This window comes from Elephas maximus, chromosome 27, assembly GCF_024166365.1.
Source record: "Elephas maximus indicus isolate mEleMax1 chromosome 27, mEleMax1 primary haplotype, whole genome shotgun sequence".
NCBI lineage: Eukaryota > Metazoa > Chordata > Mammalia > Proboscidea > Elephantidae > Elephas > Elephas maximus.
The window spans coordinates 20,192,193-20,204,465 of NC_064845.1; the positions used below are offsets into that span (position 1 = coordinate 20,192,193).

General features: G+C 38.6%; 1 protein-coding gene across 1 annotated transcript in view; it reads right to left on the reverse strand.

The window, feature by feature from the left end:
* Positions 1-289: 289 nt before the first annotated feature.
* KCNH8 (potassium voltage-gated channel subfamily H member 8) overlaps positions 290-12,273 on the reverse strand; it is a 446,972-nt gene continuing 434,988 nt past the window's right edge. Inside the window, exon 16 of the mRNA XM_049870926.1 lies at positions 290-994. Coding sequence (XP_049726883.1) covers positions 290-994 — 705 coding nt within the window. The remainder of the gene's footprint in view (positions 995-12,273) is intronic.

Sequence of the window (12,273 nt, forward strand, 5' to 3'; positions counted from 1 at the left end):
TTCTAGCTGCTCAGACCCTCAGGGTCTTTGGAAGTTTACCAAAGTCTGTCAAACAGACCAGTAAGTTAATACCTGTACAGAAAAACTGTTTCTATTATGCTTCTAGGATCTAGAAATTGTTTGCTACAGTATGGAGGTGGTTCTGCCTTTCTCTGGCTCCTCACGCTCTCTTCTGCAGAATGACCAATCTTGCCCAGTCTTCATGCCTCTGCCAGAGGCAAAAAAGGCAAACGAAAGCTGTCATGCAGTGGCGGGTTTGAAACTGGCAGCTGTGTCACATGCGCTGATATCATACGTTTATGGCTTTGTTATCTTTCACATCTGCTGTGCTTGTGACAACTTCTAGTGGGAAAATTTCCAAGGGTTTGGTAGCGATTGAGGCCATTCCTTCCCGGTCCCAAGCTCCTGGCAAGTTTTCCAGGCTGAAGGAACTAACTGCTCCTTGGATGACGCTGCCCTCCTCTGACCTGCTTGGGAGAACCAGATGCAAAGATGTTTCCGAGGAGGAGGACACAGAGGACGAGAGTGTCGCTGAGATGGACTGCAGAGGCGTCAGTGTGGTGTCTGAATGTGGAGAGATGCACCTTAAGAATTGCAAATGGCCTTCCTGTACCACCTGGTAGTGGGAAGGTGAATAATCAAGGTTGGGAGAACAATGAAGTTCACTGTCTGTAGGATTTTGCTCATGAGCTCCAGTTCGCTGGGGGCTGCTTCCCACAGAGGGGGGATCCACACTCCAAATGTTTGAGGTGGCGTTTCCGTGACAAAGTTGTGCTTGGGTATAAGCAGGTCCACCTGCTTGCACGTGCAGGCAAGGTTGATGCGTACTCCAGGTCATCCTGGTCTGTAAGCTCTCCCTGGAGGGACGCACCGAGGCCGTGTGCAGAGAGTAAAACCCTGATGGTTGCTGGGGTGACAGAACATTTTCCAGAAGTTGTATCACATTCTTCATGTCTTTACCTAACTGGGAGACCTCCTGAGTCAACGTTGTTACCTGTGTGGATGAAGCAAAGCAAAAGGCGACAGTTAAAGTGGGATCATAGTGACGAGATTTCAGAGCAGTGAGGCAGGAAATTGTCAGCGCGAGGGTCCAAAAGGCTGCTCCAAATCCAACCAAGCCCAAGTGGTGGATGGACATACATCCTAAATCTAACGCCATCTTCCTTTTGAGGGATGTCAAAAAAAAAAAAAAAAAAGTTGTCATCGAGTGTGTCAGAGTAGAATTGGGCTCCATAGAGTTTTCAATGGCTGGGACCTTTCAGAAGATCTCCAGGTCTTTCTCTTGAGGGGTTTCTGGGTGGCTTCAACCTCCCAACCTCTTAGTTAGTAGCCTAACACTTCACCATTTGTACCAGAGACTCCTGAGGTATGCTAAACCAAAACCAAATCCACTGCCATCGAGTGGATTCCAACTCACAGTGACCCTGTAGGACAGAGCAGAACTGCCCCATTGGGTTTTCAAGGAGCTGCTGGTGAATTCGAACTGCCAACCTTTTGGTTAAGAGCTGAACTCTTAACCACTGCGTCACCAGGGCTCCCCTGAGGGGCTGAGGGGTGCTGGGGAGACATAAATAGTCTGGGGTTCTTAATCAGTGATTCTGGGGTTCTTGAACAAAATTAGAGATGTGGGTCTATCATCTCTTGTCTCTCCTAAATACTAACGGTATCTTTTGCTTCTCTGAATCAGTGGGATCAACTGCATTGCTCAAAAATCATCCCAGACACCTCAAACCAATGTGGAGTGATGGATATTGCATGTAAGGTACTCAGCACAGTATCTAACCAGAGGAGACAACCAGTAAATGGTAGCTCTTACTTTTGTCATTCTCTGGTTGAGATCTACACACACTGTAGTTCCAGGGACAAACTGGCCTTCAGTGATGGTGAAGGTGACAAGCGAGATCTCACACCAGATTTGCTAGAGAGTTCACAGAAAAAAGGAAAGGTGCAAAATGTTGGAAAGAAATTAAAAGACCCGCCAGGCAGGTAAGTACAGATAAGCACTGTGGGATACCTGGGAGTCTTGGGGCCAACTGTGAACCCAGAACCCCACAAGATTATAGCCCAATTGTGTGGTATGTGCTTTGTTAATTATCTAGTGGGACATTTAGTTCTCATCGGATTCTCAAAGGGGGCATCACTTCCAAATACTTCAGAACTCACTGAGGAGTCTTACCTAAGCTTTACACTTAGAGCCAATAATACCATTTTTCTAATACCCATATCACTTTTTTAAGCATAGAAGACTGCCAGAAGATTGAATCTGACTCAAATCTAGCTTTTCTAGAGTATATCTATTCAACAAAGTGAGAAAAACCTATATTTCAGAAAGCAGGGCACATATATTTTCTAGTCTTTGGTTAGATTCATAACACTAACGCAATATTGCAATATTTCTACTTTTATTGTTATCATACTTCATATTTTATAAAGAATTTCCCAATGATTTGGTCGTACTGTCATGAATCACAAAACTCCCATAAAAGCAGCTGAACTCATTGGCTAAATTACATCAAGGGGGGGTGGGGGAAGGCAATTCAACCTCAATAACGATGCCAAAACCAAGATTGCTGTTTTGAGCAGACTTTCTTCAACACTAAAATATACATTCATAATTCATCCAGCAATTTAATTCATTCTACTTCCTGGGAGTACATTCTGAAACTAATTTTCCCTGGCAGGCCCACTGGGAGGTAGCACTGCTCAAAATCAGGCATTTCAAAAAGGCCAGAAGGGAGATTTTCCAAGATTCAGGCAACCAACTGGTAACACCTGCCCTGAAATTGCCAGGCCAAACTCTGCCTTGCTGCTGGTATGGCATTTGAGGGACTCAACAGACTACTTGTCCAGGCTTCTGAGCAGATCTAAAATTTCTGGAGAGAAAAAGAGATAACCTCTGAGCATCACACTGAAGAAGTGAAGCAGTGAAACTGGGAAAGATTCAAGTTGTTTTGAAATTTTCATTCCAGGTTATCAATATCATCACCTGCCAGGCCTCCTACCGAAAGTGCATGGATCACCCGGAAATCAGTAACACGGGGTTTCTGTACTGCAGACATTCACTCAAGGGTTCCATCCTGAACTGATTAACTCTTTTACCAGAAATTCAGAAGAGGAAGGCTGACACTAAAAATGAGATAGTCTAAGCTTTATTCTTGTATCAATCTCACCAGGGTTACATTAGGTCAGCTCCCAATAAAAATGCTTTCAATTAGCTTTTTATTGAGGGTTGAATTAAGATATATTCATTGAAGAATAATTTTGCATTTTAGGCACCTTGAGAATTATGTTTTTCAATAAATGTTTAAATAAAAGGGCTTTCAGTTATATTTTCCCTATTGGCTCCAAAATAGCTCTAAGATAGGGAGGGATACGTTAGTATTTTCCTATCCATAAAATGCAAAAACGAACACCCAGAGGTTAAATTACATTTTTAAGGCCATTACTTCATGAGTGGAAATTGTGATGGTGTAGTAGTTAAGAGCTATGGCTACTAACTAAAAGGTCAGCAGTTTGAATCCACCAGGTGCTCCTTGGAAACCCTACGGGGCAATTCTACTCTGTAATATAGGGTCACTATGAGTTGCAAATGGAAACCCTGGTGGCATAGTGGTTAAGTGCCACAACTGCTAACCAAAAAGCTGGCAGTTCAAATCCACCAGGCTGTCCTTGGAAACCCTGTGGAGCAGTTCTACTCTGCCCATACGGTCCCTATGAGTCAGAATCGACTTGACGGCAATGGGTTTTTACGTATGAGTTGAAATATACTCGATGTCAATGGGATTGAGTTTTTTTTTTTTTTTTGGTTTATTTCATGAATGATAGTCTTTGGTCTTTCTGCAGTAACATTATCGCAAGGAAAAGGAGATATTGCTTAAAGATAGTTGAGAAAGTTTTGCTAGTGTGGTCAGAATTCGTAAAGAGCACTGATAATCTAAAATGGTAGCTTCACGGGTAAAAGCTGTCTGAAACATTAACTCAACATCATATAATAGTGTCATCTCTAAATTGAAAAGTGACTGACACACAGGAAAATTGCTTCATAACAAATTATTAAAAAAAAAGTCAGTTGCCATCAAGTTGACACTGACTCATGGCAACCCCATGTGTTTCACAGTAGAACTGTGCTCCATAGCTTTTTCAAAGCAGATTTTTTTTAGAAGTAAATCGCCAGGCCTCTCTTCCAATGGACTTCTGGGTGGACTTGAATCTCCAACCTTTTGGTTAGCAGCTGAGCATGTTAACCATTTGCACCATCCAGGGACTCCATAACAAATTATATCAATCCAAAAAAAAAAAAAAAAATTTGCAAGAAAGGAAAGTCTGGAACCAGTGAAAATGTTAACACAGGCATATTTCTGAAGAACCATTTTCCTAGTTTTCAGAATAAACAGACATTTTTCCATGACTGAAATACCTATTTGCCCAGTTCCATTCTTGACATCTAGCTTTTACTGGGCATTTGCTACAAGCTTGAGGCCATGACCTCTAAATGGGAATCCAGCGTCTTGACTAGCTCCAGGAATGTAAACAAGCATTAACATTTTCCAAAAACAAAATTACTATACTGGCTTGAACTGAAAAGAACAAAGGACTCAAGGAAATAGGGAAGCTTTCTTTAGCGCTAGAGGGTGATGATAAATTTATGTTAGGGAAGATTTCTGTCATTGTGTCTCAGGAGACATACCCCTGCACCTTATTCAAGTTACATGAAGGAAGTAATTCCCATTAGGTGAGGGAACTCTCCCTTTACAAGGACAAAACAAGCTGTCACAAGGAGACACAGCATCTAGAGGTGGAGACCCTGGTGTCACTGAAGGTGACAACATACTGCCACAAAAACTGTGGTAAAGTGGGTGTCTGGAAGATGTTTTACTGCACTTTTGTTTACTGCTTCCTCCTGCTGGGCTTGCTAATAAAATCCATTCTAAAACAGGAAAGACCTTGATCTTCATCAAAGACTGAAGGCACAGAATATGTCTCTACTTCCAAAGACAGTGAGGCTCAGGCATTTGTTAAAAAAAGGTTGTTGTGGCTACTTTGTGATAAGGACTCTGACCACTTAAAGAGATATGACTTCAAGCTATGATTTAAAACCAGAGCACGTACTGAAAAGAGATAATGCAATAAAAAAAAAAAAAAAAAATTCATTCCGATCAAATGAACCAAAGTTTTCCCACTTACCTCAATGACTGCTTAAAATCTTTAAATGTTTCTGTCACTCATACTAGAAAACACAATCTCTTTTTGAGCAGATATTACAAAGCCCTTTGTAGTCCTACCTAAATGTTTCATGGTCCCATTTTCTGTATTTTTCTGTCATCAAACACAGTGAGATTCACATGGCACTGTTCTTGAACATGCCATTCCCTCTGACTGGGGACCCTTCTTCTTTCCCTCTGCCTGCTTCTTAAGTTTCTTCTCTCCATTCAAATGTCTTCTAAAATCTTCTCTACAGAGCTTTTCTCTGATCTCCTACTGATACTCCCTAGTGGTTTAAGTCTTGATTGTCTTGCATCATACAGAACTGTTTGTACCCAACTAGGCTATGAGTTTCTTGAGAAGAACCCAGTACCCAGTGCCGTCGAGTCGAGAAACTATATTATTTATCTCAGTATCTCCTAGACCTAGGACAATGCCTAGAACACAACACGTAGTTAGTAAATCCTGAACGTGTAAATGTATGAAATGCCTGTAATTTTGAAGGACTTCTTGGTTTTCCCATGACCTTCAATTTTGACCTGATTTTACCTATGATTTTTATCATAAATATCCTGGAAAATCTGTAGCTAACCCTCTTTGTTTCAATTAAGTATATTAAGAGTAGGTATTACGACTGTTACAGTTTTATGTATAAATTTCCTAAACCAAATCCTTGAGTATCCCCTAGTTTCCAAGAGCAGGTGGCATTTTCACAGTTAAGAATCCCTTCTCTCTTATTGTGTTTCCTTCATAGTTGTAGAAATGGGTCTCCTTTGGTCAAGACTTCTGCTAGACTTCACTTATCTTACTGCTTTGCTACTTGTCCCAGAATAAAGTGGATGTCCAGGGGTAGTTTTAATTCTCTGGGTAATTTCTCCTTTTTACTGATCTCCATATCTCATAACTACATGATAACTGCCAAGTGAATTCAATTAAGTTAACCAGAGTTTTCTTCAGCTGAAATTTGGCAAACCTTTTCTACATGGGTAGCTATTTTAGATGTGGCCTTCCAATATTTTCTACTAAAAAAAAAAAAGATAATGGATAAAGAAAACATAACAGTATATATCCTTTTCCTACTTCTATATTGTTGTATTTTTTTTTATTCATTTTCTTTTTTTTTTTCTTCCTCTTCTTCCTTCTCTTCCTTCACCTCATCTTTCTATGGATAAGAATCCATCAGCCTGGAATTTAAAGCTGTTGCCACCAAATCCCAAACCAGTTCACTGTCACCATCTGTATAGCCAATTGTTCATATCCAAGATTTCACTCTCCTTTCCCATGTCCCAACTGTTAGAAGTGATGCAAACACCATCTGTACTTCCAAGTGGTTCGGTTTTCCACCCAAAACTTTAGAACCCCTAAAGATTCTTCCCTTCTCTGTTCTTCCGGTATCATGCAGTAACCATGCAAATCATTAGGTATTTAGCAGACCGTGAATAGAGGCTCCCACGTAACAGCCGACTTGCCAACTGTCCATGATCCACGTACTAATCTTTCCGTGCCTCTAAGAAGGGAACCACTAATTACTGCAACTTTTCTATTCTTACCACATCCAGGTTTCCTCAGAACTTCTGTTGGCTTAGAAATAGTCATTGTTGTCCTACATATCTAGAATATCTGGCTTTCTCCTCTCATGTATAATTAGCTCCTTTGTTGTAGTGTTACTGCTCACTTTCCTCTGCAGAATATTTTCACAAGGTCTATGTTGTGAGGATTACATGATTTAATGGCTGTAAAAGTTTAGTCCCCACATAACTGGTATTGTATAAGAATCCCAGGTGGCTAGATATGATAATGTAATACGATTTCTAAGCTTAGTTCAGAGCTTGTGCATGGTAGGAAGAACTAATCTAGGAAACTCTTAGCCCAAAAGAAAAGAGAAAACCAGAATGATCTCTATAACTCCTCTCTGCCTCAGCATGGTGATACACCATTCCTGTTAATACTTTTACGTAGTAAATATTGGAAGAAACTAAGTCTGATTTTTAGCATTGCCTTGCATGAATCTCTGCAGTAGCAAACAGTAATAACAGAATTAGAACCATTGAAAAATATTGAAAAGGTTCTGTATTTACAGTGTAAGGTTTGCAGGCAAATGGTTTGAGATTCTCTACAAAGGACACGTGAGCCAAAACACAAGGATGTGCAGCCTGGTGTTGACTAGAATTGAATAAGGACCAGCGTGGGTCTGGAGGTGTGGGTGCTGCAGGTCTTTATTGTTCTTTATGGTAGTGCCAGCCACTGCACAGATCTGCCATCTAGTAGGCGCTTAATAAATATTTGTTGATACATGAATAAATAAACAATAAATTGCATGGTTAATTTTTTAGTGTGGGGCTTCTATTATTTGTAATTGAACTTAAATAACCTACCAATCACCCCTAAATACCACTGCAAGACATAGAAGCTAAGTGGTGCTATACCTCTACAGCAGGTAAGGAAGTTTCATATGATCTGGTTGGCTCAGAGCAGTCCCCACCCCCTTCAGTATGGGAGATATTAAAACACTGTGTTATCACATGGTTTAAACAATTCATTCATGGTGGTGCTGGTGATCTATTGTACCCATAGCACCACGCATCGTCAGCCTTTAGAGTTGGATGATGGGCATCTTAGTGCAAACACAGATTTGCTATTCTGATGTGTCTTTGGATTGTGCCTCTGGGAGCAGAAGTGTGAGTTTCATAACCAAAAAAAAGGAAAAAAAAAAAAAATGGAGTTCTTGACAGTACTTTTAGATTCACACAGAGAATATTGTCCTTTCCTTATTCATATTTTACATTTCTCAGTTTTGGCTATTAGTACAGTATGATTCATGGACTTTGAGTATAACTGGAATTTCAGTTGATAGAGAAAAAATGTGATTTCCATTTTTGTGCATTCAGGGAGCAGATGGGAAATGCATCTGTTGACATAATCTTCTTAGCTTGAAGAGTTCTTGACCCGTCACTCAATTTTTGCCAAACATGTACACATTTTCCTGCTAGACACAATTTTCCTAAATTCAGAGGTACTAATTATACCAATCCTCTCCCCCTGCCACGAACACATATACATTTTTACAAGCTCTGATTCAGGTAATTAAGTGGTCTTTCATTTAATCCTTTGTTATGTTGCATATTTATCATGGGATTCAGACAAGTTCAATCAAACTCCTTAAGCAGGCAAAACAAAAAAGATGATCGGCATAATTTCATCCTTGTGTGTCTTTTGCTTCACAAAGCACTCAAAAACAAGTGGCAGTCTATTTTATCTGTCAGCTAAAATAATAATCATATTCGCCACTTGCATAAATTTCATCTAAATGAGGATCTCAATCCCATCACTAATGACAGTTGTAAATCTTTGTCTACAGCTGGAGGGACTAGAATGTTGAGGGTAAAGTGGCTAGTCCAGGGTCACACAGGAATAGTACCAATGGTTTGGCTTTTGCAGGTGCAGCTGACGCTTCTTAAATTATAATAAAAGAAAAATTACAAGTCCAGCATTTCCAATACAAAATGACCAATCATAGTCTTCGAAAGTGATTACTTCAATGGCGTCAATGAATTTCTGCAAACTCAGGCCTTTGGACACAACTTTATTACTTTAGCTCTACGATGGCAATCCATTATCAATTCTTTGACTGCTTTTCTCATCTATTTTCCTGGTTCCTGTGATAAAGTTGGATTAGTAGCTGAACTTCGCTCTGACTAACGGAACTTCACTACTGTAAGCAAACACCGAACAAATGTCTATCCCCTCTGGGGATATCGGCTGTACACAGCTGTGCTCCTTAAACTTTAACGTGCATAAGAAGCACCTGGGGATTAAATAAAATGTGTATTGTGATTAGGGTCTAGGGAGGGTCTGGGATTCTGCATGTTTAGCAACTGCGGAGCCGAGACCAATGTTACTTGTCCATGGACCACACAGTCAGATCATTGGTCCTGATTCTTACGGAACTAGTCCCTTTGGTTAACTCCTCATATACTGTTATTTCAGTAAGGGCTTAATGTTTAGTGTAAACTGCTTTTTTCCCACTCCTTTGGCAAGTCTCTAGGTGGAGATGTGTTCATTCAGGGAACAAATGGTTTTTGATGTTAGCGGTCAGCATCCAGTAATTCATTGGGGCTTGCTAAGTGGTGATATTCTAACTCCATTTATCATTTTGTCTGTCAGAAAGAATGATACAGTGATGCCTCCCTCATTGGCTATTTGGTTTCCCCAGTTGGTATAGGAAGACAGGAAAAAAATTTGATGTTCCCTTTAAAAAAAAATCATTTTTAAATATAATGAATTGTGTCCCTGTCGTCCTCTGAAAGTGACCAATTAGTTTTTGGAAAATATTATGAGATTTATGAATTTGTACATATTTTATGGGTTTCAATCCATTGCATTTCTAATATTTATTAAATTTCAAATTAGTCTACTTTTGACCAATGGGAAACTCTTAACATTGGCTCCTGAGCTCTTCTGACGTCACCTGGTAGTGCGTGATAGCTTTCTTGCTGTCTGTGTAATAATGTGCTCTGGGCTCATCATGTATGTATTTCTCTGTCCCAGAAGTGGAATCAGCCATTCCTCCAAGAAACCCTGGTTTCTTTTTGTGGAGAATGGTATTTCAAGATGATAATCTATGCACTATGAATACTCACTGTTATTGGTCATTGCTTTTATCCCTTTTCTGTTGGATGAGCTTGGACCATATATACTCCACAGGTTCATACTAGTATTATAATTTCACTTCAGAACTACAAGGCTTTACTTAACCTTTTCCATATTGTATTTGCACCTCCTTTCTTCCACACTGTGAATTCTCAGGATTCAGAGGATGATAGAATTAGAATATCCCGTAATTTGCTTTATCCCACATTACACATGTAACAGTCTCATTAAAGACCCTATGGGTCAGAGTAGAACTGCCCCATAGAGTTTCCGAGGACTGCCTGGTGGATTCAAACTGCCAACCTTTTTGGTTAGCAGTTGTAGCACTTAACCACCAGGGTTTCCAGTCTCAGTAAAACAATACCGTCATTACGAATTACGAGTATTGAAAACATTTATTTTTTTTGGACATATTCTATTGTCTTTCTCTTCCCCTCCCATTTCTGAGGGTTCTGTTGTATTTACATTATCAGAGCATACGGCCATTGCCAACTTATACTCTCTCCCCTTTAACCCTCACTTAGACTTGGTCCTTTAATAAGTATATATTCAATGCTCATCCTTATGACAGTGTCTTTCTAGGCATTTTGGCCGTCTGAAACTTGTTTGCTAATTTATTCTTTAGGACATCTTTGTGAGAATAATATTCCCGGAGTTCTTGCATGTTGATAAACAGTTTGATAGCTGATGGTCAATTTTGCTGGATATAAAATCCTTGGTTAACATTTTATTTCCTTAAATATCTTACATATAATTATGTATGCCTTAAGTATCTTAAGTATTTTGTATGTTACACCACCTTCTTACACACCATGTTGCCAAAAAATTTAATGATAGTCTAGTTTTTTTCCCTTTATAAGAACCTTATACACTCTTTTTTGCCTAGATGCCCAAAGGATTTTGATTTAAAATCTAGTAATTTTACTAGAATATGTAATTTTAATGTAGTTTCAATTACTATTTTTAATTTTAGGAGAGTTTTCTTGGATTATAGGTTTTAATATTTGCTTGGTTCCTTTAATTGGTATTCTTCTTCAGAGACTTTTTTTTTTTGTATATTTGGTCTTTGTTTATCTTCAATATTTATTACTTTCTTTCAAAGCTTTTTAAACGCATTTCTTCATTTAGATTAGCTGCTTAAATTTTCCTTTTTTCAACCTTCTATTTCCCATAAGGCATTATTTTTGTGTTTCTTCTAGTTTAAATTTCTTTAAAATATTCTTTTTACTTTTAATTTTATTCCTGAATTTTTCTCTAACTCTTTATGAAGTTTTATCATTTCATGAACTAGGGAAGAAGAGCTTTAGAGAATAAGAATTTTTAAAATTCTTGAAAACACAATACCTGTACATGGCAACATATTCTTGCTAAATGTGGATGAGTTACTTTTATCATTTTCTATATGTTTAAAACAGTTCATGGTTAAAGAAAAACAAAATACACAGTATGTACACATTTTTATAAATATTTCTATACACCTCTCTATACCTGTGGCTATACAGTGATCCAAGTATTGAAAAGAGTAATTATTTTAATTGACATACATGAGTAGAGGAAAAACATATCTGATCTATGCAGACATCTCTGTTGAGTGGGACTGGTGGACCCTTTTTATTTTAACCTTAATTTTCTGAGCTGTGTTATTTTACAATGATCATGTCCTGTTTTTTTAATTTTCAAAAAAAAAAAAGACCCAAATATATTGCATACTTAAAAATGAAAAGAACACATTTTTATACATTTTTTGCACTTTATTTATGATTATTGTAAATTTCAAGGACCCATTTTTAACTATTACAAATCAATATCCAAAAAAAAGGAAGGATAGGTGATGGGATTTTTTAACGCAGAGACCTTTATTACTATTAGAGCAATCAACACCGCAGTAAGGATGACTGATACAGCAAGGTCTGGCTAAGAAATGAACTTTACCATAAGATATTGCTGCGTTTTCAATGCCATTTAGAAAAAGTAGTAAGCAATTCTTAATTAAAGCCCAACCTCTCTTATTCCCATTCCATCTCAAGGAGATTGTACCGATCTAGTCACACACACTTAAAACTTTACCTAACTAATTTTCTCAAGTACAACTTAGACAACAACTGAGATGTTCCCTCTCTGTTTCCCAGCAGAAGGCATCTCATTATCTGTATTTGTTTACTTGGATACTGTGAAACATTTAATCTGGGATATTTTGGCATTCAACTTTGAACAAAATGAAATAGGAGACAAACTTCTGGATACTGTGGTAGATATTACTAGTCATTGCCAGTATCTTAGCTCCATTTCTCCTGGGTACACAGAAAATTATACTTTCTGCCCTTGAAATTAATTGTAGTGATGGAATGACTGCAGGTTATTGAACCGTGAACAGAAATGATACGCATATCTTCTGAGCCAAAAAATGGTCTGTGCTCCCCT